Raw genomic sequence first — 26,923 nt, 5'->3', positions numbered from 1 at the left:
TTAAAAGGTCACGAAAGGGTTAAATTCCTGGGTAGGACTGACCTGTGAGGCCTCTGGGTCCTTTCTCACCCTGGTCACCTAAAAGAAACATGGGGTAGGGGGCAGGGGAAAACCATCAGTTATGAGCAAGGAAAGCTTCCTGACACAGCTCTGCCGCAGGGTGCCGGAGAGTCAGTTCACGGATGATGCTGGAAGAGCGGGGTCCACCCATGATCCACCTATAACCTGATTCCCCCACCACCTCTGCTGTGGTGTCCTGGGCACACAGAAGGCAGACACCTCCGAATGCGCCTCCTCACCACCGTGAAGACCACTCAACAATGCATGATGTGGGTACTTTGCTTCCCTTCTTTGGGCCTCAGTTTCCCTCTCTGAGAGGTCGGGGAAGAATGAACTTAGACCTCTCAGCCCCAGACCCATATGTGCTCCTGGACCCTGTACACAGGTTGTGTCTGGGCTCCTAGCAGCAGAACGGACCATGGAGAAGACTGAGCAACAGTGGGAACTGTATACCTTTGGGTCCTGGTGGTCCCACGAGTCCTTTGTCACCTGAAAGGGAGACAGGTACCTTAGTGCAGAAAGTCCTGTAGGGGATGGGCCAGCATCTCTGAAGACAGCTTCCCACCCCATACTGGTTCCACCTCCCTGTCTTTGGTGGCTTGTGGTCATGTCCGTGAGACCCTCTCGGAAGGAACCCTGAGTCCCTGGACCTTCTCCTTGAATGAGAGATCTCCACAGAATGCTTTTTATCTCCTGCTCCTTCCCTCGCTTACCTTTGACACCAGGAAGTCCCACTTCACCTCGGAGCCCTTGGGGACCCACAGAGCCTGCCCAACAGAGGGTAACATATAATTAGGTCAGTGTCCCATCTTCGGAAGGGACGGACACACATGTACACTTGGGCCTGGATACTCTGAGAGAGCTGGAGACTGGGCAGCACATATACACGGATGCACATACACCGTGAAGCAGAAGTCAGGCACTGCTCCCCAAGGACACCCTCAGCTCCCCAGGCTTCTGCTGGCCCACACTGGTCCCTGCCAGTCACTAGGCTCAGGCATTATTAGAATGCCTCAAAGGATCCTGACAGAGACACTGGCTATAGCCCAAACTCTCAGGGTAACAGGATGGGAGGAAGGGTTAATTGGCACATGTGGGACAAGACAGAGTAAGGGTGGGAGCTTCCTGTTGGTGAAGCTGTTGGGAAGTCTCAGACCTGACACCAGTCCAGCAGTGATTTGGACAGGACCTACTAAGGCACGTAAACTCAGCCACAGACTACACTGCAGATCTCTGTTTTGTATGTCCAGAAAGCGTTCGTATGATCATGCCATTTGCTTTCAAAATGTTTTGTTTTCCCTTTATCACCCCTTTCTCTACCACAGAAGCAGGGTATATTTATAAGCAGCAGCACACTGACCTGGGGGACCCTGGGGACCAGGAGAGCCACTGGGACCTGAGAAACAGGAGAGAGACAAACATCAGAAGGCCAAGCACTGTCTGGGACAACTGACCCCAGGTCAAGGGCAGGTGAAAGTTCAAGGAGCTCATTCTAAGGGCCGTATGCGGCCTCACTAGGACAGTATACTAGAGGGTCCAGGCATGACCCTTGTGGGGAGGCCACAGCTTGGCAGGGTCCATAGACCATTGCTTGTTCTAAGACATTGTATCTACATCATAGGAGGAGAAGGGAGGCTGCTGCTGGGAATCAAGCACTCGCTTCGTTGTGTGTGTATTTGTGTCCGAGTCAAGGCAGAAATCGCCTGGTTTCTCGTCAGACAACACATAATGTGTCACTGAGCAGAAACAGTGATCTGTCTCACACCCAGCTATACCGCCCAGTCTTGACAACCTGAACTCCTCTGTGGAGGGACACTTGTAGCCTTCTTGTACAGATCTGGGGCTACCCACCAGCACTTCTGGGAAGCCCAGGACCTGCTTTTCTGAATGTGGCCCCTCCCTGAAAAACTTGGGTTGGTCTTTATGACGTACCTCTGAGACCCGCAGAACCTGGGACACCGGGAAGGCCGCGAGGACCTTGTTCTCCAGCGATCCCTGAGGAGAAATGGCAGACACCTGCTGAGAAACTCCTGCCTTGGCATGAGTTTGGAAGGGAGGCTTCCTGCTCTGTCAATGGTCCAGTGCACTTGGTGTCTTTCTCAATTTCCCATAATGTCAGTCTTATGGTTAAGGAGCTGAGTTCAAAACTTCCCCAGCTCCCTGAAGCTCTAGGCTTCTCTGACTCAGACATTCTGCTTTTTGCTCCCCAGAGGCTGGAAGGCCTCAGTCTCACCCCACACCTGGCTGTACTTCCTGCTCTGTGGCTTTTTGCTCCCCTCTTTGACCTGGCTCTGTTCCTCACCCGCTCTGGGAAGGTCACTTGTCCTCTCTATCTGGGTAAGCCACCCAAATCACAGACTGTTTCTTAGCCCTGGGTCAGACCCGGGCAGCCTGGCCACACTTCATCACTAGTAACTGGCTCCTACAGGGTGTAGCACGGACCTTCCCCACAATCCACCTCTGCAAGTGCTCAGCCAATGCTGCCGGAACAGGGAGGAGGGGTGTAGCTAATCCTCTTGCTGTAGGTACCACCTCTTACCTCTGTCTCCTTTCTCTCCAGACCCAGGAGGCCCAGGTTCACCACGAGGTCCCATGGGGCCTGCTAGTCCTCTCTGGCCTATGGGTCCTTCCATGCCAGGATCTCCTAAAGGTGAGGACGGTCAACCTCACGGTTAGCGTTCCATGCCATACAGACAGCCCCTCCTCACAGAAAGGTGGCCCAGAGACTCCTCCAGGCCCATGTTGTTTCTCTTCCTCCGCAGCTTTGCTCAACCCAGGACGAGAGTGACCTGGTAGGTACCTGGCATCCCGCCTTTGCCCCAAATCTGTAAGTTCCCTCTCGGTTCACCAGGAGGCAAAGCCATCTTTGCGCCTGCCTTGATGCTGCATGTGGCTTTGCTGCCCTTGGCCACCCTTTTGCCTCTTTAGTTTCCAGCCCCCTTTATCCACCCTTTGGGGCTTTGGCTCTGTTCTGAACGTGTCCCTAGGTATGTGCCTCCGCACCCTCTCCTTTTTCAAATTTCCTGCTTCACTCTCTGACTTTCTCAGTTGTTGTTACCGTTGCCGCCTTCTAAAACAGGGTCTACTGAGTACATGCTTAAGAAAAGAGCGAGGAGGAAGATAATGCTGAGAAAAGAGGGCTCTTACCAATGCTGCCTTTTTGTCCCTTTGGTCCTTCCGGGCCAGGGTGGCCCAGGGGCCCAGGGGTACCTGTGGATATAAAAGATCTCAGCTTGTGCTTCCTCCTGAAGTTGGCAGCTAGGACTGAACACACCCAAACCAACAGGACCAGAGATCACTGCAGGTTACACACCTGGGGTCCCAGGAAGGCCTCGGTCTCCTGTGGGGACAAAGGAAATGAGATGTCAGATGGAGAGTCTGGCCTGGTTCCACAAGGAGCCACTAGCAGAATTCACATGGGGCTCTTGGGAATGGCTATGTCCAGTTCCATTCAAATTGCTAAAACCACAGATACCGCCCCCCCCCATCCTTAGGCTCCATAAATTGTCTGGGACCTAATTATAGTGAAAGTTGGAGGTTCTTCTAGAGTTCAGATGCATTCAGGAGTCCTGCACTTTACCTGACACATCAGGCTGGGCACTCCAGAACCACCAAGCTCCCATCCTAAGGAGGGTCAGGAGTGTGGGCTTGTAGGCCTTGGGAGGTGGATTTAGGTAGGGAGCCAGGGTATGTGCTGAAGTTGGAGGTGTGTGGGAGCCATGAGGGGGACAAACAGGAAGGAAGGGCTGGCAACGGAGGAGCCCAGGTCAAACAGAGCCGAGGACAGAGGTGGACCTGTCTCCTGGAATGGTGCTTCCGAGGGAAGGCACCCCTGAGTGCAGAATCCCTTGGAGTGATAAAGACAGAGGTTCCTGGGCCCATCCACAGCCACTTAATCAGAGACTCTGGGAAGGGCCCAGAGTCTTCGGGTAATTCCTTCCCATACCAGAGTTGCTAAGACTCCCAGTGAAATTAGGTAAGAGAAGCTGCTTTGTGTCAGCAAGGGAAGATGGGATTGGGAACCTCCTCTCCCAGCATGCATGGATTATTGCTGGTTAATTCACCTTCCTCAGCCTGAGGGGCTTTCTGTTTGCTTTAATCCCTTACCTTCCAGTGTTTAAGGAAAATATCTTTGGAATACTTACCTTTAGGCCCTTGACTCCCTGTGTCGCCTAAAAGCAGAAAGACAATACTGTGAGACCGGGTAATAACTAAGAACCACTTTTATACCCGTGGGCCACGGCCATTTGGCTACATGTGAGACACCCAGGCACAGACCACTAGGCTTCTTCTATGTGGTGCCCAAGCTTCCGACCCCGCTGTGATATCTGACTGACTGCAGAGCCTTCCGACAGACAGACAGACAGGTGGTACCCACACTCTTCCATTTGGACAAAGGAAAAAAATTCCAATCCCAGGGGAACATGCCTCCCTTCCAGGAATAAGAACGGGAAAGGGAGGGCCAATCCAATACCTTTTGGACCAGGACTTCCTCTGAGATTTCCTACAAGAAAGAGCAAATCTTGAGACACATACACACACATACATACACACACATACCCCAGGATGGGTGGTGGGAAGAGGTGGGAGCCACCCATTAGAAATATAACCCCCACCCCCTTTTTGTTCCAATGATCTTGAACAATTCTCTCCTGGAGTCAGTTTTCCCCCCTGAGAAATGGGATCCCACCCAGCTGCCTCTTGTCTCTTAGATGAATGGAGGGATATAGAATGGGAAGGGGAAAGAGGCTGAATAGTGTCCCCAGACCCAGTGCTCTGGGCTCACTGGCCTTGTTCCTGGCCCGCACTTACCATTCTCCTGTTCTGTCATCAGCTTGTTCCTTACAAACAGCCAGATGGCCTCCTGGCTGTGGCCGCCCAGTTCAGCCTTGTCTAATCCAGGTCCCAGGTTGGGTGCCTCACCCTGGAGGCGGTCCCTGCTGCTTCTGTCCGTCTTGACGTCATGATAGAGCACCCTGCTCTTTTCCAGCTCCTCCACCCGGGCCTTCAGCTTCCTTACCTCCTCCGCTGTGAGGGACACACATGGTCCATCACCGAGAACTGAGTCTGGCACTTGCCCTGGGGCCCTGGGTCTGGGGGGCCTTCTTCACACCCCTGGGTACATATTTCAGCAGTCCATATGCAGAGACAATTCTTGTGGCTCATAGGGCCCAAAATCCTTCTGAACCTCAAGGAACCCCGGCCCTGTCACCACCGGAACCAAGTACAAACAAACTTTGTTCTCCTTCCTCTGGGAGGTGGGAAGACTGATAGCCAGGAAGAGGTTAAATGCTCGGGTAGAAAGACCATGGGGTCAGTGTGGCCTTATTTAAGGCCACCAGTGCAGGAGCCTGGGGTGGAACCAGGGCCTTAGACTTCCCAGTGTTCTGCATTCTGATCTCAAGACTTGGGGCAGGTGCCTGGAGGGGCTGTTTCCTGTCTGTACTGGGTTTGCACTACGCTCCAGCCACGTGGCTCCCACACTCAGGAATGCTTGTGGCTTCCTGTCCCTAGGAGTGGTAGAGGGGCTGGGGACTTCGGGTTTGGTGGCCTTGACACCTACCCAGAGCAATGAGACCGAAGAGCAGACCCAGCAGCAGCAGCCAGGTGAGCAACAGGCCCAGCAGCCACTTCCACCAGCTGCAGCAGGAGCCGCAGGGGCACCAGGCTGGTCCAGCCCCCCACGTCCCACCACCGCCACCGGCGCCACCGCCGCCGCCACCGGCGCCTCCGCTTTTGCCTTTGCCGCTACCTCCACCTCGGTCATAGCCGTGGTTTTCTGTGGAAGAAACAGGAAGATTGAGTTGAATTCAGGAGGCTCCTGCCCATCTTAAAATTGGTGACATCATGTGGGGAGGAGGATTTGAGTTTACGCGCGACTTTTCCTGAGCACAAGGTCACAGGTGGGGGGTAAGTCTGAAAACCCCAGCTTTGGCTGTGTGACCTTGACACTTTATAAAATGAGGTTCAAAGATGACCCATTTTATAAAACCGGTTATGGAATGAAATCATCGGAGGACTCAGCCCACAGCACAAGGTTTAAAACATCTTCATTGTTAAGCGTGTCACAAGCATCTGTCATGACGACTGTGTCTGATTAAACCTAAACCTACGTGTTCTGGTCACTAGGCCTCACTGACGTGCTCACCCTTGTGGTTTCCACGGCACCTTGGAGTTCCACTTAGTACCATGCACCTAAAACCACATTTTAAAAGGCAAGGCTGGCACTTCTCTTAGGGAGATGGGAACTTCATGACCTTCTCTCCCAAGGCAAGGGAGGAGGTGAAGAAACTGCAGGGTGCTGGACAAACATGGGACAGCCCCATCTTGGGCCTGTCCTGTTATTTGTACTCTGGGCCTCAGGGATCACACAGGCTGACAAAAAGGTCATCTTTGTGGCTCTGTGGTTACCCACCGCCCTCGGCCTATCCTCTCCCTTTCTATCCTTCTTCCTTTCAGGCCTTTGGGAGGCCACATCTGAACAGCTGATGTGTGCAATCATCTATCCAACTAACCATAGCCAGCCCCTCAGATCCTGTCATGGCAGGGCCCCCCATTCTTACTCACCTGCCGAGGTGGCCTTGCTCTTTGTGGACACAGTATTTAGGTCTCCTAAAAGCATGTACATACGTTTGTAGCTGAACATGAGGAGTGGAAGATCACACAAGCACATCTGTGTGTACTGCACACATATGAAACCCCATGCAGTGAACCCCCACATGTGACCTCCCACCTGTACAGCCACGCATGCACCACACACAGTAAGCATGCACACACACATGCACATGTAACACACACATACACACGCCCATTCCCACTCCCAGCTGAGGAGGAATGGATTTTACATTCCTAACACTCCTGGGTGCTCCCCAGTTTACCCCACATTGAGTATTACGGTCCCAGAAGACAAAGAAATGAGACTGGGCTCTGTTGAAGCTGGGTGGGCTGGGTCAGATTTGTCTTACCATTCACATCTGCCTTTAGGCAGGTGTCGGCGGCATATGCAGCCTGTTTCTCTTTCTTCAGGGTGTCTTCTGAAAAAGAAGCTGTGCGCAGAAGCGGTGACAATGCGGTCCGTTCTCCCCCCACCCTCCCTGCCTGCTCAGACCACCTCTCTCCCTGGGAAGACCAAGGTTATCCTTGGAAGAGCTTAGTCCAACTTTCCTGGGATAATCTCCCTCACTGTGGGATGTGGTTAGACTCCTGTTCCTCACTGACTCCCCGTGGGAGCTCCCAAGTTTGCCTGGCTTCTCTGTACTCAAGGCCGGTCCAGGCAGGTATTTTTCCATCGAGATGGGATCCCTGTGATTTGATGACTAAATCGGTTCAAACCACCTTGTAAGGACATCGGACCTCCTGCACCTCAGAAGCCCTTCTCCGGAAGCCTGTGCCACCCGCTCCCCCTGCGCCCTGGCTTACTTGAAGAGATGCTGGCAGGGGAGGCGGTGAAGACCTTCCCACTGTCCTTGGTCATGATCAGAAGCTCCATCTCCTTCTTAGCTGGTACGTTGTCTTTCTCCAGAATCAGGAACTTGCAGTCTTTGTGCAAGTGGTCGTCACTTTGGACACTGGTGGTGCAGGCTGTCGGGGACAGGAGTGGATGGGGGTGGGGAGGATGCCAGCAGGAAGGAGAGGGAAGACAGGGACAGAAGAGAAAGGGGAAGGAAAGGAGGTTCATCAGTGTGTATGGGGGTGCTCCTGGTCTCTTAGCATTTTACTGGCTAGGTCTGGCCATCTCGAGGTTAGACCAATATCAATGGTGCTGGATGATTAGTCTATGGGGCTATCTCCCTACCTGTAGACAGAGGATCTTTCTTGATTTTGTAGTGGCCTCCTTCACCAGCCAGGCACTTTAACTAACTTGATAGAGCTGTGTTACGATCCTGGGCAAGCTTTTGCTAAGCTCTACTCTCTCATACATGGACTACATGTCTACCACATCACTTGCTTGCTGAGGAATCACGTCATTCTCTGGAACTGTCTGGCGTACTGTGCATTTCTCATCTGCGTGCCCCCTGCTATTGTCCTGCTCACCCCATGAGTCTTGTCCACTCGCTATCCTGACACCTGGAAAACCCAACTGTCTTATACTAAACAATGGGGTGGTCAGTAAAATTTTATTTTGAATGGATGAATCTCTAATTAGGAGGAAAGCCACCAGGGTCTAAGCCCTGGAAGAAATAGCTCATTGCATGGGGTGAACTCCAGGTGATAAAGATTCTATAAACAGCAGTGAGGTGCTGGCAGCTTCTTTTGGGCTCCCTGCCTCTGATAAACCTATCGTGTAGGCATATCACATAACAGGAGAAGGGCAACCGTTCCCAGGTAAGTGTGCCATCTGGAGTGTAACAGACAGTAGGCGGGTGTGAGGGGCGGAGCTTCCTGCTCCTGGGAAAACACCAAGAGGACGCTCATCTCTGTAGAAACATCCATGAGACCTTTGGGATAAGTTGTGCTTGTGGGTCCCAAACCACCCAAGGGTTCTCGCCTCTCTTCCAGGATACCATGTGTTATATCAGGCACTTCCTTCCGTGTGCCAACCTGGACCCTAGAAGCTGGTAATAGTACTCACTGGCAGAGGTGGACACGCCGGTGCTGGTGACAGTGGGAGGCTGGGGCACATTTTTCTTCACACCATATGCTGCAATAGAGAAAGCAGCAATGAGCAGGCCAACCTGGGAAGGTGGCTCGGGGACCAACCTGGGAAGGTGGCTCGGGGGCCAACCTGGGAAGGTGGCTCAGGGACCAGCCCAGAGGAAGGAGATAATGTCAACTCTCTCCAGCAGTGTGGGGCTTGATTTCCTGTTTTTTCCTAGTTCTTAAGCCCATTTCCTTCAGGAAGTCCTCTTAGACCTTACTCTTCACAAACTCACTTAATTCCTGTTGCTTTACAGGATTCTCTTAGTGCTTCCTGTGGGTTCCGTGTCTTCTACTCCAGCTAAGGAGCAGGCAAGCTCAACACCACCACGCCCCTTCTCCTGTTCTAACCCCAGGGCTGCACACAGGAAATGACCGTAAAAACTATAAAAACGACCACTGAGATTTATTTGAGTGGCAGCGGGCTCTGCACTGTGAGCTCAAGAGACAACTGTCCTGACCAGCTGGGCTGGGACACACGTGGGACTAGAAGTCACAGGGTGAGGGCCTCGGCTTACAGGCTCCCTGAATTTAAGTCATATCTGAGATGGTGAAGGATAAAGGTTGGTGTCTCTAGGCTCAGAGGGAAAAGGCCACTTGGCCTTGTTTTTAATGTTTGTAAGAAAGTATGCCGTAGGTCACAGTGTCTAAGGGCTGTCACTTCCCAGTTCCGAGCTCCAAACTTGCGCTACCAACCTGTGGAGGCGGTGGTTGTGCCGTGGGAGAGGACAGAAGAGCTCGGGGCCAGATTGTTCTGCATGCCAAACACTGTGAGAGAGACAGAGAATAGATAAGGCTATTCTCTGGGTGCTGGAAGCCTCCTGGAAACCTCTTCCCCCAGATCATTTTTGTAAGAACTCTTTTAGCCACTGGCAGACCGTAATACTTTCAGTCTTCATTGCTCTTAGTAATGGGGTCATCTCCCACCCAGAGGAAATGTTATTAACGACTGTTTCGGAGAAAGAGCCCTGAGTCTTCACAGCAGCAGTTCACGTAGGGCCTGCCGAATATTAGCCTCCCTCGAAATCCTAAACTATCCCGTCCCTGTAGCTCTCTAAGGCTAGCTACTTGCTACACATCGCTGGAACTGAATGCAGACACTGGAGCTGAGAAACACCAACATGGCAGGTCTCTACCTTCGCTATCAACCCTTCGGACTCAATCGCATAACCCTCCCCTGCCCCACCCACTTTCGAGACAGTGAGTGTATCTTCTTTACACCGTGTGCTGCGAAAAATCACCAGTGAGCTGGTCAACCTGGGAAGGTCGCTCAGGGGCCAACCTTGGGAAGGTGGCTCAGGGACCAGCCCAGAGGAAGGAGATGATGTCAACTCTCTCCAGCAGTGTGGGGCTTGATTTCCTGTCTTTTCCTAGTTCTTAAGCCCGCTTCCTTCAGGAAGTCTTCTTAAACCTTACTCTTCACAAACTCACTTAATTCCTGTTGCTTTACAGGATTCTCTTAGTGCTTCCTGTGGGTTCCGTGTCTTCTGCTCCAGCTAAGGAGCAGGCAAGCTGAACACCACGCCCCTTCTGCTCTAACCCAGGGATGCACAGGGGCAATGGCCCAGGTGGCACACTATATAAACGACCACTGAGCTTTATTTAAAGTGGTTTATTTGAAGACCCCTTCTTGAGACAGCATATCTCTGTCCAGTCTAGAACTCTCTGTGCACATCAATATGGTCTTGAACTCAAATATTTACCTGCTTCTCCTCTGGGGTTCTGGGGTTAAAGGCATCACCACACCCTGCTAAATCCTTGCCCCAGTTTCAACTCCATGCCTTGTGGCTGTCCACTTAACTACTTGGCACAGCCTAGAGTCACCTGGGAAGCTTCTCAGTGAGGGACTGTCTACCTTGAGCCTGCCTGTGGACATGTCTGAGGGGATTGACTCGATTGCCTTAACAGGTATGGTTCTCTGTGCCTACATAAGGATGCTCCAGGTACCGGTGATCCAGTGCCCTCTACTGCCCCTCGCAGGCACTTCCCGGTAATGGTGAGCAAGTATACCCGCAGGCGAAACATTCATCCACACGAAATAGCCACAAATAGCAAATTCTTCTCAACACAGCATAAGGGGACAACCAAAGTGACAGGGTGGCACACTCTGACCTGAGGAGCAGCTGCTGAGTCCGGGGTGCAGGGTGGGAGAGCAGGACGCCATGTTATTTGGCACTCCGAAGACTACAGTGGGAAAGAGAAAGCAGGTGACAGAAGGGGTCAGGGCAAGGCAAAAGCTCAGACTCTGTGGGAATGTCAGGGGAAATGTGGGATCTGGCTCGTGTGTCCTGTTACACTTCTGTTGTTAGAAGAAAAAAAGCCCTTAATATTCACTTCTGGCTCTTTGATGCAGAGAACCAGACACTAGCCTGTGGTACCTTAGGTCTTAGCCGAAGATGATTTTGGATGGCCAGACCTGGCGTAGACAAGTGGATCCAGTCAATGGCTCTCTTGTTAAGGACTCCATTTTACAGAGCGGGGGTCTCAGAAAATTAATTGAGTTGTTCAAGACTCCCACAATCAATTCACACTCACTGAAACATGGTTTTCTGACCCTTTTTCCATTGTAGTTAGCCTGACAGCCCATCTAGGATGTCATTCAGGAGAAAAAAATACCCACTAGGGTCTAATTGATTAAGTTGAAATGAATGGGTATCTGGTGTGACATGCTTTGGCCACTTGACCATAAAAACCCCTCCCAGGAGGCTGTAGGGATGACACCCAGCAAGGGGGATCAGCAGCAGCAGCTGTCCCCAAGGGAGAAAGAACCGTCTGCGCTCACACCTACCTGATCCTGTGGAGTAGGCGTTGGTGTTGAGGAGGGATGTGCTCTGGGTTGTTATGTTGTTGTGATAGGTCCCCATGGAGGACCCTGCAGGTAAGGTGGAAGACCACATATGGGGGGGAAGGTTGGTGTCCAGCATTGCCGAATCATAGGTTCCTGACACTGGGGACAGAAACACACACATACTTCACTGGGAGCGATTTGAACTCTTTCCTGCTGGGGCTTCCCTGAGTTTAGCGCTGAAGGTCCCATATCTCAGGAGCTCCCTCAGTTCAGGACAGCCTGAGGCACCGAGTCATCCTACGTTTGACTGAAGTCAAGATCTGATCGCGTAGAAAGCAAGTTTGATTATTATTAGTTTCCTGCAGTGTCTACTCATTATGTCTTCTAAGCTTCTTTCCCCCAACATCTTGGTGGCCTCTCTCCACCAATGGGGACAGCTCCCTTATTGCCCAGCCATTTTCAATGATGTCAAGTGGTAGTTCACTCAGGAGCTACCTTTAGTCATCCTCAGCAAATGTGGGGTATATACCCGACAAAGGAGGCATAAAAATGACTCAATCGAAGCAGCTTCCTTGCTTAGATACTCATTGGGACATATCTGTGCATCAACCAGACCCAATGGCACTTTATCCCTGACAAGGATGTTCACAGATCTTCAAATATGGCGCCATTTCTGCCTATTTTGTGGGAGAGGGGGCTGGCCAGACCGTCGCCAACATGCTCGGAGGCTTGGCTCTATAGGGAAGTCACACAGGGAGGTCAAAGTACCAAGACCCCCCCCCCCAACCCCCAGAAGATGTCAGTTCTTTTCTCATTTCTGTCCTTGGCTCTGCTGACTTCTCTTTCTGTCATCCGGAGAAGTATTTCTCTCATGGAAGACACTCCATAAGGGTGCTGAGAACTCCTCATCCCACGTGACCCTAGCCTCTGCTCAGCTTCCCAGCGACCCTCCTCTCCTCCATGACATCCTCTTGTTCAGAGCCTTCTCTCAAGGCTTGACACACAGTAGGCACGGGATAAACCGTTCCCGATGATGAAAACAGTAAAACTCTCCTTTCAGTCTTCTTTTGGGGAAACCCTCACCAACACATCTAGCACTCTCAGAACCTTGGAGGATCTCAAGGATTTGGGTACCACCTCCTCAGATGACAGCCAATCAGGTGGACGAGAAGGCCCCGCCCAGTCCTTCACAGTAAGGAAGAGCAGACGCTCAGTACTTTTCCCATCCGGGCAAAACTGAAGAGTTCTTCAGGGCACACCTGCCATATTGTCCCCATGACTTCCGTGGCAGACCGGAGCTGGAGCTGCCGAGCTTACCTGAGTGGGAACTCGCTGTCACCGTTTTGGTCTCTACGGTGCCTTTCTTGGGGATGGGGAGTGTGTTGGAGGTGTTCCTGGTGGGACTTGCACTTGCCGACCGGCTTCCCTTAAGCAAACGCTTCACCTCATCCAGCTCTGTCCCTGCAGATGAGCCCAGATTTTCCCATCAGGCCCTTTCCTACGTCCAAACATCAGGGAACAGATACTGATGGCCCTCTGATATCAAAGAGGCTGCCTTCTGCTTCATATGTGGGGACACTCTCCACTAGCTTTATAACTTTAAAATTTGCCAGTTTATTAGTGTTATAAACCTGACCATTTGTAACCTTAACCGAGTCATAAATACAGGAAGATATTTCCTGATTCCGCCTCACTGGGCACCACAGAGGTGACTGTGCCTGGGAGACACTGCTGGCCAGGTTTTGGTTGTTAGAGAGCGAGGCTCTTTAAGAAACTAGCCTAGCAGTTGTCTTTCTCCTGAATATGGTACCTTGGACGGCCTGGCATTGCCTGGCATTGTCAAAGGGATTTGAGGTTTATAACGCCTGAACATTTCTCTGCGTCTGCATGCATATCCACTTCAGTTTCAGGTCTATCTGGATGGTTCTATTTGTAACAAGGTGAGCTGCTAGTAGAACCAGGTCCTTGTGTCCCTTCGGAGTGGCCAGCAGGAAGGTATCAGGCAAGGACAATGAGCAGGGAACAAGCAGATGGATAGGCAGCAGGTGCTGGGGTGTGCTCTGCCTCTCTCCCCAAAAAGCTCCATCGATTGGGATCAATATTCCTAAGCCTGGAAGGACTCTGGTGAGAAAGGGTCAGATCCTGTGGCTGGGTGTCAGGCTCTGGGGTCAGCCTCGCTCGGGGTCCTAGGCTCTTCCTTCTTTTATGCCTCATCCCTGGATCCCACCCAAAAAGTCAAGATAATTTTAAAATGTTGCCAAGGAGCCTCTAACAAGGGCAAGAGGGATCTATGGTATCCAGTGTGCGAGACTGGTGAATGTCTGACATTGGAAATGAGGTTAAACCCCACATTTTCGGCTCCCAAAGCGTCTCTCATCGAACCCTCCCTTTGGGATTCCATAGAGAACTGCCGTGGGGCGTCTTTAGCTAGCTCTCTCTTCCCACCCTAATCCTGACCCGCCGTCCAGTTTCTCCTCAGTCAACCCCCTAGCATAGGAAGGCTTCTATGGGCCTTGCCTCTGTCTCCATCTTCCTGGGCTGTTTTCCCCTTTCACACTGAGCTATGGATGTTGAGTGATTTTTCCATGTTGAGTGGACTCTGAACTACTAACCAGGGATCACAGCTGACTCAGCAGCCTGGCTCAAGATCCTAACCCAGGGGCCCACATCCAGGAAACCCACAGGATGGATGATGACTGATGAGCGCGCATGCGCAGGAGAGAGCGAGGGCAAGGGGGGAGGAGGGGGAGCGAGAGCACAATATAGTCCCTAACCCCTCTATACTGTGCTGCACCAGTGTCTGATATTCTCTGTTTCTTAGACACTCTCATGGTGGTAGGACAGCGACCACTTACATCTGGTGGATGGCGACGCACTCTGTAGTCGAACTCGAATTTCGCTCTCTGTACGAGGGGAGAGAAGAGATAGGGACGGTATAAATGTAGGAGTCTGTATCACTTGTCCTGGACCCTGAGTTCTGAGCACAGCATGACTCACTGGGCAACTTTGTGATTTCTCAGCTCTTCACCAGGGGACCTGGGTGTCACTACAGAGGGGAAGTCCCTTCCCCACTCCACTTGCCAACTGCGCACCCCTAGGCTCCTGAGACTTCACGACATCCTAGGCTGAGCGAGGAAGCCCTGAGACATTCTTCACCCTCTTCACAGTTGTCAGCATCCAGCTTCTTTCTGCCTCCCACCTCACTTAAGGTCCAGGCAAAAGAACTCTTAAACCCTCCAATGTTCAGTTAGCCATCGGAACAGGGAGTCTGTAAGCCCGCAGCTTAACCGTATTAGCTTTGGCTGGAGGGTGAGCATCTTTTAACAATCGTCCTGAAGCTGGGGGCGGGGGGCGGGGCAGCCCGCACTTAAGCTCCTGATGATAGTGAGACGCGGTGGAGCAGAAGAACCGGGCCACGCAAACAGGCAAACACGCTGAGCCCACAAAGGACTCTGCCTTCAGCACCGCCCAACACAAGGCTCATGTGGTCACTCTGGGCTCTGCTGGGGTGGCTTCTCCTCCATCATTTCTACATGATGACCTTACAAAATTATCTTTTGCAGTAATTTGGAAAAGAGGGGCTTTTGTTCATCTTGCCGAGTAACAGTGATCAAAGCACAAGGGGGGGGGGGGCAGCTGTGAGACAGATGTGACATCTGCACCGCCCAGACTGTCACCGGATCCCGTTAGGTCATTATCAGATACCCCTTTCCCATGCTCTCGGAGTTGGCCAAGGCTCTATCAAGGCTCCTGAAGTGGGATGCTACACGTTGCTCATTCTTCTGGGCTCGGCTTCCTGGCTCCGGGCTGGCACGGACTAGCTGCTCAGAGTGAGTTGAACTGAATTCAGTGGTGGTACTCACCTCGTGTTTGGCTTCGTCCTCTGGTTGAAGAAGAGGCTGAGAAAGAGAGAAATATGGTCTTAGGCATGTTTCTGGCACGTTGAATATTTTTGACACTTGGAGATATTTTCAAAGTGTCTAAATCTAGACTGGTATGTGTGTGTGTGTGTGTGTGTGTGTGTGTGTGTGTTTGTGATGCATTTGGACCAGCTGAAAACATTGCCAAATGGACCCAAAGACTGATACATCTTTAATTTGTTTATTAAAGTCTGCCTTGGTTTTCCCAAGGTAAGCAAATACAGAAAATTATAATCACTGTGTAACCCCAACTCATCTGTACATTGAGATTCTAAGAATGCAGACCAGAGACTTAAGGTCAAGTGAAGACAGAGCCTAGGGTGGCCCAGGTGAACGATGTGGCTCCTGGGAGGAAGTTATGGAGGAGGGACTGTGTCTTCTTTTGTGCACTGAGACTTCTGCTCCCCCTTGGTGGCAGGCCTCCGTGAAGCCCACAGAGAAAGGGATTTCTACAGTTACTGCTTGGCTTTAGGGGCTTGTGTGTCCTAGCATGAAGCTTGTATAAACAGCTTTCTATTTTAACGGTGTCATGAGCAAATGCTGGTGACAGTCAGCTAACATGACTGGCAGACACTCTTAGGATGCTTCAGAGTGGAGAGGAAAGCAGGCTGGCAGGAGCCAAACTCTTTAGAAGAAGCCATTGGCTCATGGTATCCCTGCCCTGCATCCCACCATTCAGGCTGTGTGTGTGTGTGTGTGTGTGTGTGTGTGTGGTGTGTGGTGTGTGGTGTGCATGCTCAGTGTTAAAGCATTCCACTGGAAAATAAGGAGAGGGCTTACCGAGTTCCTTGCGTGGATACTCAGGGGAGGAGTTGCCGCTGGAGCTCCCTGGAGAACAGATGGACCACTTAGTACAAATGGCTACTTACCTCCATAAAGAAGGCTTTGTAGTGGGTAGGGGTGCCAGCTACATCAGTGTGAACCTCCACAGCTGGAGGTGTTTCAGGAGAATTCTCTCTGCAGAATTCACCCAAGCAGGGCCTTCCTCCTGAGTTTTTCCTGTTTCCACTGTGGGCACCACCATGAACCCAATCTGCATTGGAAACCCTAGGGATGGCTATTTCCAGATTTCCTTCCCATTTCATCAATGGCAAAGCTTGCCAACTCTGCCTCTTTTATCTTACCCCTCCCCACCCCCAGCTCTTCTTCTCCACTGAGACCCAGCCCAGAGTTTTCTCCACTCTTGAGGATTTCCTTTTAGCTTGTCACCTATCCACAGTGACAAACTTTCTGGGACTCAGATATGATCCACTGTTTGACTCAAAAACCTCTGTGTTTCCTTATGTAGAGCCTAAAGTCTAAACCGAGCACAGAATCTGGGCCTGCTTTAGTGCTGAACTGTCTGTCCTCTATGCCACGGCTTCCCCTCCCTGAACTGTCCTGTCCCTCCATCTGTGACTGTCACTAGGAGGCCAAGGCTTAAGTAGCACCACCTCCATAGTCATCTTTGACGGGGCGGGGTGCAGACACACGAGATGCCAAGAAGCCAATGTGCATAGGATGCTCGAAGTTACACCAGGAAGAGATCAGATACCTTCGTAAGTTCCATGGCGGGTCATACGAGTTTTCCTTTCAAAGGTGGAGCCGGGAGAGTTGGGCAGGGTAGAGGCAGGTGAGTGAGCTCTCCTGAAACTGGAAGTGGAGGCATTGCCTCGGATGCTTCCGCCTGCAAGTGGGAAGGCTTGTAAATCCTCCGGGCACCCATACCAACACACAACAGTGTTAGCCAGATAACCCCCTGGATGCCAAGGGAGAACCTTGTGAGAGGGGTAGGGGACTACAGGGGACACTGTGAAAAGAAAAGAAGGCAGCATGGCTGCTACTGCCTTTTGGGGCAGACACTGAGAGGTAGGATGTCCTCATACACACAGGGTGTGTGGAAGTGGTAAGGATGCCATAGAGATGACTTGATGCTGGACCACTGATCCCTGCTCAAAGGGACTGGACTCTAACCCGCTGGGCGGGCCCTTCTGAATGTTCCATTGCCTTTTTATTTTCTCTCCCACATCTTAGTGGCTTCCTGCTGCTGCTGCTGGTGGTGATGTGTGTGTGTGTGTGTGTGTGTGTGTGTGTGCGCGTGTTTGTTTGTTATGCTTCTGTTTCCTTTTGCTGTCATGTGAAAGATTGCCATTCGGGGAACAATAGGCTCACGTTGGGTGCTCACCCATTGGAATATGGCGGCACAGGACTACATGTCATTGGAGTCTCTCAGCAGACCAGCTCAACCTTCACCCTTCATGCCTTGCTGGTAGTCCGATTGTAAACCTTAAACATGCACAGCCTTTCCTAAAAGCTGTAGCTAAAGTAGAGGGACTCTGCTTCCTGGATGTTTCCTGTCCTGGACACTTAATGAAAGCCGAGCCCATTTTATGTAAGGGTCTAATGCTGATGGTTTGAGGGTGAGTCTCACCTTCCCTTGTCCTTTGGGTAACTCTTAGGGGTGTGTGGAATGAGCGGTGATAGACAGGGTAATGGTCCCGCACATGCGCTGACTGCAGATGGTGGGTCCTCGCTGTTCCTCACCTCTGAGATAACCTTGCCCCTCAGACCAATAGGCACCTACTTGAGTTGATGTAGCCACTGCTGCCATGGGTCAGGCTTTGCTTCTCTAGCCGACTTCCTCCACCCAGAGAGCCTGTCTTGGCGTATCCATTGCTGGTACTCCCTTCTGTAAGAACAGATGACAGTTTCAAGGTGGAGCCGGGCCAGAGGGGCTTTTCGTCCTCTGCTCTATGGGAGCCTGCCCTCTTCCTCCCCAGGATCCTGCTGGCTGGGGTCTCTTTTTTACTCCAAATTTCAAGCTGACCTTTCCTCCTATTTGCTTTCAGTACAGAAGTCTGGGGTGAATGTCCTGCCTAATGTGAATTTCTGGTGGAGCACAGAAAGCTATTTGGTAGGAAAATTAGCCCAGACGGCTGAGTGATGATGTTTGGGCTTGCGTCTTGCAAATGCCCAACCAGGACCTAGACAGAACAGCCATTAGAAGTTCAGGAAGAGCCAGGCGTGGCTCTGGGCTCCTCTTGGCTTGCTTCTACCTCCTGCTCTGGATGCCATAGATAGGTGGGTCCTTCCTACTCCAAGGCCCACCATGCCTAGGGGTGGTATTGGGCTGGGATCTCTGCTATTAGAATCCACCAGTACTTAGGAAGTCCTGAACTAAGGTGGAGTGCTCACAGAAGATTAGGGTTTCCAGTATTTTACTGAGCAGAATAGCAAATCCATAGAGATAGACAGCCAACATAGTTCTTATCAGCCAGGGAGAACAGAGAAGAATGGGGTGTGGCTGTGAATAAGCAAGTGGGCTCATTAGAGGGAGTGATGGAGTGACCTTAAACAACTGGCAAGCAGTTGCTGTACACCCCAACCGTGAACCACCACACAGCGCAAGCTGGTAGCTGTTGTGTATTAAGTCAACATCAGCAAAGCCACTTGCAAAGGAACATAATCCAGAGAGTTTAGATATTCTCGATGGGAAAGTAAACTCTCATATTCACGATCACAGATTAGGGCCTTCATGTGGGATCTACAAACTCAGAGCCACTTACTTGGTGGTAAGGATGTGAGTCTCGTTGTTATTGTTTCCGTGACAACTGGAAGAGACAAAGGAGAGAGGAGATGCCATGGGATGTGCGGGCATTGCTGAATCATGGCAGGACCTGGTATCTGCCATAGGCTAAAAGCAATAGGCTCAACAAAGGTTTTATAGATAGCTGTGTTTTATGACAAGGAACCTGAAAATATGAACAGCAACAGCAATGGGGCTCAATGTACATAGAATATAACATTTTCTATTGGTGCCAAAGGAAGTCATCCATTGATTGGAAGAATGAGATGTCTTGGCTCTAAGGCCTTCCACCGATTGCTCCAGGCTAAGCCTAGCTTTGCGTATGAAAGAGGGTCAATCTCTGCTCTGTTCCTTCCCAAAGATTCTTAGGCCAGCTGGAGCCAAGGCTGACCTCACTCTATATACCCTGATGAAGGTGGAGGTGTCTCTAGGGTGCTGTGATTCATTCTGCAACCCTCAAGGGCATTCACGAGTGTGGACAGGAAGGGCAGCCTGAATAGATCACCTTTGAGGTCAGTGAAATGAGCCATGTGTGTATCCCAGAGGCTGGTATTCAGGAGTGTCTCCTCAGATCACACTCGATGGTATTTCTCTAATGCTGAGTGGTGGTTAGTACACACAGAGATGCTAACAGCTTCGGGTGTCCGAGGAAAACCGTTCAGAAGCAGGACCCCATTCCTCTGAAGTAACAGGAGGTTGGGGTGGATTCCCAAGGTCATACCAGAGGCAACTTTTTGTCTGACTGTGGCCATCAATTCTAGCTCTTGGACTTGGGGCCTCATCCGGCTGTGGCCACTGTGTGTGTTGGCATGTGTGGGCAAATCAAAGAATTCTTTGTAAGACTCGGTTTTTTTCCTTCTACCACATGGGGCCTGGATATCAAATTTAGGCAGCAGGTTAAGAGCCTTTTCGGGCTGAGCCACTAACAGGCCCTTACTGGTCTTTGAAGGAGATTTTTTTCCTGTATATGTGCACATGTGTACGGAGGTGTCTGTGTGGAGTGCACGCACACATGACATGTGGGATGGAAGGAGACAGTTCAGGTCACTGTGTGTCTCGTGAAGCCAGTGTTTGACACCTGCTCCCACCATGCGGTCTATCAATCCCTGTCCCCACATGGCAGGCTTCCGGTCAGTTCTGCCTTCCTTCTGGAGACACGGGATTAAGAATGCAGTGGAAACAGTGGTCAAGACATATACGGGGATGGTTCTTTGCAGGAAGGTGGCAGCGCCATTTGAATAATGGCCCTTGAGCTCCCAGTAACTTCTCATTGTCCAGGAATTTCTTTTGACACATAAAAACAACTTATTTTTCAAGCCTGTGGAGCCAGAATTTGTTGTTGTTGTTGTCGGAAATAAATGGAAATCACACGATAAGTGAAAAAAGTTTCCCAATTTAGAGTTGCTGGAGGGACAGTTTAAACACCCCTCAATTTATCATTTGGACAGTTCCATAGAGTAAGTGTATCTGTCTTCCAGTTTAAGTGTACATTTGGATGGGGAGACCAGGATTATGTCAGTCCCATATTATAAGGTGAAAATATATTTTTAGATTTCTATTGCCCTATATCCCTAGGTAGATAAGAACTACATACACCAGATAATTAGGCAGTCATTAAACCACAGAAGATTAGGCATGTATTAAAGTCCTGCTCATAGTAACCCTAAAACAGGGGGAAATATCCTTTTGTCTCTCTCCTCTCATCTCTCCTTCCCTCCTCCCCCACCCTTCCTCCTTTCCTGTATTTATGTCTCTTTTGTTTTCTGTGGTACTGAGGATAGTACCCTGAGCCTAGGCAGGTGTGTTCTAGGCAGATGTGTGTCAGGCAGGTGTGTTCTAGGCAGATGTATACTAGGCAGATGTGTGCTGGGCAGGTGTGTGCTGGGCAGGTGTGTGCTAGGCAGGTGTGTGCTGGGCAGGTGTATGCTGGGCAGGTGTGTGCTAGGCAGGTATGTGCTGGGCAGGTGTATGCTGGGCCATTGGTCCTCTATTGAGCCGCAACCTTGGGCCCAGAAATGTCAATTTTCATCCCGGAACTCAATGCAGAACTTGTTTGATTATAAGCATGTGAAAGTAAAGACAGCAGAGTGCTCCTGGAAGAGGGTGTGGAGTCTATTTGGGACTCTACTCGGAGACACAGTGGCGGTGGCAGGCACAGTGTGAGCTAAAACAGTGTAAAAAGAAATTCGGACACTTACTTCTCTCGGTGACTTCAGCGCCATCTCTCTTGCTTTTCTTGGTCACATCCATCCCATAGCCACCTACAGGAACAGAAGCCATTGGTTTTAGCAAGTCTAGCCCCCACCTCACACACACACACACACACACACACACACACACACAGAGAGAGAGAGAGAGAGAGAGAGAGAGAGAGAGAGAGAGAGAGAGAGTTTGCATGTGAGAACAGTGCTCGATGGATAAAAATCACACTTATACCAGCCTAGATCGGTCCAGTTCCCAGAGTGTGACGTGTGCTTGCTCCTCATAGCAGAACAGTCCTGGAGAGTTTCAGTCAGACACAAGCAGGACAATGCTCTTACCCGACTGTGGGAGGGAAAGGCTCTTGGCTGCTGTGTTCCTAAGCTCAGGTGGAACAGGCAGGGAAGACAAGGGGTAGCCGTAGACTATGGGCTGAAGTTCACACAGAGGCATGGACAGGAAGGATTCCCCGACTGGGCTCTTCTTGCTAGAGTGCTCAGCTTGTGGGAGGACTTACCACTTTCCCCTGTGGTGCTCCCCTTCTGCTTCTGTTCTCCTCCCCAGCTTCATCTTTGGTGTATTGCTGTCAGCATTGTAGAACTGGGGTCATTTCTGCCCCTTGCTGAGTTCTCTCCTACACTCTTCCCCTGCCTCATGGCTTCCGGTTCCCTTACTGCTCTGGCACAGGGGTTAGAGGACCCTACAACATGGTTTTGTCTTTTAAATTTCTATGTATGGCTGTATATCTGTGTACCCCGTGCATGCCTGGTGCCTGTGGAGGCCAGAAGAAGGTGTGGATCCTCTGAAGTGGGAGTGACAATGGTTGTGAGCTGCCATGTGGGTGCTGGGAATCAAACCTGGGCTCCCCGGAAGAGCATCCAGTGCCCTTAATGGATGAGCTGTCTTTTCAGTCCCACAACATGGTTTTGGTTTGTTTATTTGTTTGTGGGGTGTGTGTGTGTGTGTGTGTGTGTGTGTGTGTGCACACTGAGGAGGAACCATAAGGTTATTTAAATTTCTTTTAAACTAAGGATGGAAATAAATATGGTCTATTTTGGATTACATTTTTTAGGAAGGTTTTTGTTCTGTAGGTAATGAAAGAAGGAAGCCAGAAAGACAAACATGTCTAAGACTCATCTCTGCAAGCCATAATGTAGCCTGAGGTGACTATCCTTTTGACCATGACAAAATGAGAGCAGCTCAGAGACTTGGTGAAATTAGCCAAGACTGGCTGGCAATTGTTAGCTTCAGGGCCTGGATGAATGTGCCAACTCCCTGTTCATTGGTATTTCTTAAAACCTAGCTCCAGACAAGGAATGAACGATCATGGGAAAATTGCTAGCTGCATCTGACATGCCACAGAATGCCTTTACAGGCATGCTTCCTGGAGCTAAGAGGAATGGCTTCATAAACAGCCTAATAGGGGAGTCTAGCCTCATTAAAGGCAAGAGCTGGCTGCTGACCACACTGGACGTCTGGCAGTAGCCAGTAAGACAGCAGATGCCAGTCTGTGTGAGGATGGGTGTCCTTCTGGAGATCCTTAGTAAGAGAATTAATAGTCTCGGGACAGCTGCTGTTTTCTGCTAGGTCTGTGGTACTATCACCATCACTGTTCTTCAAACTGACCATTAGCCATGAACCAGGAGGGGTTTGATTATATATATATGATTCGTACACTGTAGCTATCTACCAGACAGAAGAGGGCACTAGATCCCATTACAGATGGTTGTGAGCCACCATGTGGTTGCTGGGAATTGAACTCAGGACCTCTGGAAGAGCAGTCAATAATGCTCTTAACCACTGAGCCATCTCTCCAGCCTGAGATTAAATATTTCAACACACATGGATGCTGGTTAGGCCCATAGTTGGCCATCTTGGATGGTACTCAATCAATCGGAAATTTACCCTGAGATTACTGTTTATTTTAGTGTTGGAATCTTCTTACTATACATGGATCATTTTTGATATTTCCATGATACCGGTGGGATTAGTAGATTCTACCGGTGGGATTGGCTGATTCTACTGGTAGCTATGAAGGCAGGTGGGAGGTAGCTTGAAGAAATCCTGTCTTCAGGAGCTAACCCTGCGCAATTCAGCTGTTTTGTCTGTACCTAGGCCGTTCATCTGCCCCCCTGAATTGTAACGACAAATCTTCTGTTTCTATAGTTTCTATAGCAAAAAACTATAGTTTCCCCAGCTTGCATAAGGCACAAAGAGAGAGCTACTTTGTGGCTTCCTGGTGCATTCTGGGTAGAACCTGCCCAAGGTGGGTGTGTACTACCCTCTTAGCGTGTTATACCGGTACAATTCTGGGTCGAGCCTGACTGTTGGAGACAGCAGGAATGGATTATTTTAAATGAAAGATAAAAAGAGATTTTCTGTGAGTTCATGATTGCCTGGAGGACGAGGGGCGCAGACACAGACCTGGGCTACGTTTGTCCCCCAGGACAGAGGATTTTTTTCCTCAGAGGAATTCTGTCTGAATCATTCCAAGAGCTTGTAGTTTCCTAAAAGTGTAACATCAGGGAGAAGAGAGTTCGGCCAGGTTTGTGCCTGAGCCTGCCGTTCCTGGCAGCCTTGGCTGTGCTCTGGAGTTCCCAAGTACCACTTCATGGAAGCTTTGTGAACTAGCATAATTCTTAACTGCCTAGAATTTTGGGGCTGCTTCATCCCTGGCAAAAAAAGAGTGGGTCATTTAAATTCTTAACTCCAAAGTTATACCAGTTTCTGTCTCTATTTTTTTCCTGAAATTTGTTTGTTTTTATTTACTTCTGAAAGGGTCTCATGTAGCCCTGCTGGCCTGGAGCCTGCTGTGTGCAATCTGTGCCGGCTTTGAACTCACAGAGATCCACCTGCTTCTGCCTGGGTGCTGGAATCAAAGGCATGTGCTGCCACGCCTGGTTCTCAGAGGTATTTTCAAGTCATATAGCCAATGTACGTGTTATTATTAGGTATAGGTACACATGCAATAATCTAGTCAAGGTAAATAATGTTTGCTTTCCTTAGGCCCATCTCAGAGTCTTGGTACCTACAAACCTTTCCTCTAGCTGTTTATAAAATACATAACAAATCATTGGCAACTGCACCCAAATCTACTGTACCCAACCCTCCTGCACCCTGTGCTATGGCAGAGGTGAACCAGTTTTTCCCCCACTATATGTTGTCAGCCATCAGACACCTCTGTCCTTCCCCACCCCCCTCTATTTCTCAGCCTCTAGTAAGCATCCTTCTCTATCCTTATATGAGGTCAAACTTTCTTAGCTTCCCATGAGTAAGAACATGCCCACCCACTGTTCTTAGCAACTGCTTTATACTTAGTTTATGGCTAATGTTTGTGTGTGTGTGTGTGTGTGTGTGTGTGTGTGTGTGTGTGTGTGTGTGAAATATCCAAATGATCCTCATGTGACTCTCTTATGTATGAAGACAGAACTTGAAAACAGTTTTCTACTTTGATTAATGTTTTTTTTTTTTCTCCTTTACATTTTATTTGAATGGTGTCATATCCAATTACAACTGCTCAGACAGGGCTGTGGTCTGATGCACATACAACTAAGGACCAACACGGTCAGTGACAACAACCCGTGGCCTTGACCTTATCATCTAATGACACACAAAACACCCACTCTTGAGACAGAGAGGATAATGAGGACACATGTTTTTATCTCTAGCTTTTAGGAATAAATGCTCTTGTATTCTGCTAAAGAATCACAAGTATTTCTTTCTTTAGCCTTTTGATACCCCCAATCTCTATAAGCTGTACATTTTAAAGTACATTCAAGCAACACTGAAATCATTGCAGAATGAGAAAAATCATGCCTTGGCCATTTATCTGACGGCACACAGGAGCCAAGCAGGTTGTGGGCCTGGAACACCAGAGTCCTGGTGCTCACATTGTGGCTTTAATCTCTTCAGCATCCAGAGGCAAGCTTGCTGCCTACTACATTTGGTCACCTTAAAGTTTCATGGCCACAGATAAGACACTGACTTATAATTATGTCAGCTCCTTGGTCATCGTGGTGCTGCCACTAATGGTGACAAATAAGCCAAGCACTGCCAACAGACCTCTTTCCATTGGTTACATCTGTGTTTGGTAACCTGTTAGGCCTGACCGTATCTGCAATCAGAGTTTCACTGTATCTGACCCGGTACACGCTGGTCTGATTTGTGTGGTATTTTGCAAGGTCTAAGAGCAAGGTAGAACCCCTAATTATCTGAGGGCGTCCATCAGCAGATGGACAAGTATTGGGTTAGTTTCCACTCAGACCTGTTCCTCAGCTCCAAGAACTTGGAGGAGGGAAGGAACAGGTCTCATTTTCCAGAAAGTTCCTGTAACGGTGTCAAACTTTAGACTGTGGAGTAACTGCTTCTAGGGAGAAGTGAGATAGCAAAGGCTTGCCCTGCTTCAAAAGTGAAGGGATAATGTGCCAATCAGTTCAACTGTGGTCCATTTAGACCTGAACTGATAAATCTAAACTCAAAGGAGTTTAGATTTTTTTGGGGGGGGGGAGAAGGCCAAATTGGCCATCAAAGAGTACGAACATTGAAACAGTGCTCTCTCTCTCTCTCTCTCTCTCTCTCTCTCTCTCTCTCTCTCTCTGTCTCTGTCTCTCTCTCTCTCTCTCTCTCTCTCTCTCTCTCTCTCTCTCTCTCTCTCTCTCTCTCTTTCCCTCTCTTTCTCCCTTACACTTTGACTCTAAAACGTTACACTCTTCAGAGATTTCACTTTTCCTTAACTCAGGGGAAGTATAACAGGATGAGCGACCATGTCTTTTAATCCCCAGAGCTTAATGTGATCCTTCCGGCAGCAGAGGCCTGGGCAGCCAAGGTTGTGCCCAGGAGGTCCCCACTCACCTGCACTCAAACTGCCCCTGAGCCATTCCGCTGTCCAGGGGAAGAGGGAGAGGGTAGGAATGCCAGCGGGCAGGAGCAGTTTGCTGTGAGTCACTTTGCAACAGTGATAATAATGGAGAAAAGTTCTTGCCCGGAGAGCCCACTGGCTCTCAGTCTCTTTGCCTCACATGGATTGTCCTTGGTACTCCTTTAAAAAGCCAAGCCTAAGCAACATGCATGTGTGACCAATGAACTGGTTCGACCCTAACACCAGACACGAATTTCATCTTTTCTCCAGTAAACATTTTACAATGAAAAGCAAGCCTCCAACCAAAATCTCAGAGGCAAAAAACAGAAAGGAAGAAGAAAGATAGAGAGAGAGTGAGTGAGTGAGTGAGAGAGAGAGAGAAAGAGAGAGAAAGAGAGAGAGAGAGAATTTCTGTAACTCACCTGGCTTCGAGTCTGGAGGAACTGGAAGCAGCTACAAGCAGACACCCCTCTCTCTTTCTCCTTCGGATGCTTTTCTTCTAGAAGTTTGCCAGGGCACTATTTTTTTTTTTTTTTTTTTTAAATCCAGACCTAGCCAAGGTGTGTTAAAGCTGAGCGATCTTTCAAAAATGTTCGCTTCTTTGCTCCCTCCTGTTTCCTTCAGCGTTTTGCTTCCAAAACAAGTCCTGACAAAGGTGCGCCGCGGTTTGCAGCCTCACTCCACCCTTCCAATTATCTGACACTTGCTGGATTTAAAAAAAAAAATCTGCCTTCAGGAGCCAAACTTTATAGACGGGCAGAAACCTTCCCCTGCCAGCTCAGGTAGATTAACCATTTATAGACATGTGGGGAAAGGGGAACAAAGGGCTGGCCCACAGGAAATACCCTTCCCAACTCCTCCCTACCCTCACAGCTGAAGAGTAACCATAACCCAGC

General features: G+C 49.9%; 1 protein-coding gene across 1 annotated transcript in view; it reads right to left on the bottom strand.

Annotated features, from left to right (window-relative positions):
• COL17A1 (collagen type XVII alpha 1 chain) overlaps positions 1–26,608 on the bottom strand; it is a 43,450-nt gene extending 16,842 nt beyond the window's left edge. Inside the window, exons 1-28 of the mRNA XM_080910754.1 lie at positions 26,450–26,608; positions 21,169–21,231; positions 18,951–18,995; positions 17,969–18,073; positions 16,940–17,071; positions 16,186–16,233; positions 15,349–15,384; positions 14,341–14,388; positions 12,803–12,946; positions 11,486–11,644; positions 10,810–10,881; positions 9,394–9,465; positions 8,633–8,701; positions 7,480–7,641; positions 7,026–7,106; positions 6,628–6,672; positions 5,624–5,839; positions 4,873–5,088; positions 4,535–4,564; positions 4,206–4,232; positions 3,374–3,400; positions 3,208–3,270; positions 2,600–2,704; positions 1,993–2,055; positions 1,421–1,456; positions 774–827; positions 514–549; positions 43–78 (exon numbers count right to left, since the gene is read on the bottom strand). Coding sequence (XP_080766880.1) covers positions 43–78; positions 514–549; positions 774–827; positions 1,421–1,456; positions 1,993–2,055; positions 2,600–2,704; positions 3,208–3,270; positions 3,374–3,400; positions 4,206–4,232; positions 4,535–4,564; positions 4,873–5,088; positions 5,624–5,839; positions 6,628–6,672; positions 7,026–7,106; positions 7,480–7,641; positions 8,633–8,701; positions 9,394–9,465; positions 10,810–10,881; positions 11,486–11,644; positions 12,803–12,946; positions 14,341–14,388; positions 15,349–15,384; positions 16,186–16,233; positions 16,940–17,071; positions 17,969–18,073; positions 18,951–18,995; positions 21,169–21,220 — 2,179 coding nt within the window. The 5' untranslated portion in view covers positions 21,221–21,231; positions 26,450–26,608. The remainder of the gene's footprint in view (positions 1–42; positions 79–513; positions 550–773; positions 828–1,420; positions 1,457–1,992; positions 2,056–2,599; positions 2,705–3,207; positions 3,271–3,373; positions 3,401–4,205; positions 4,233–4,534; positions 4,565–4,872; positions 5,089–5,623; positions 5,840–6,627; positions 6,673–7,025; positions 7,107–7,479; positions 7,642–8,632; positions 8,702–9,393; positions 9,466–10,809; positions 10,882–11,485; positions 11,645–12,802; positions 12,947–14,340; positions 14,389–15,348; positions 15,385–16,185; positions 16,234–16,939; positions 17,072–17,968; positions 18,074–18,950; positions 18,996–21,168; positions 21,232–26,449) is intronic.
• Positions 26,609–26,923: the final 315 nt, after the last annotated feature.

Source organism: Micromys minutus (assembly GCF_963924665.1).
Source record: "Micromys minutus genome assembly, chromosome: 2".
In the NCBI taxonomy this organism is placed as follows: domain Eukaryota; kingdom Metazoa; phylum Chordata; class Mammalia; order Rodentia; family Muridae; genus Micromys; species Micromys minutus.
This window is presented reverse-complemented; position numbering and strand designations above follow the sequence as displayed.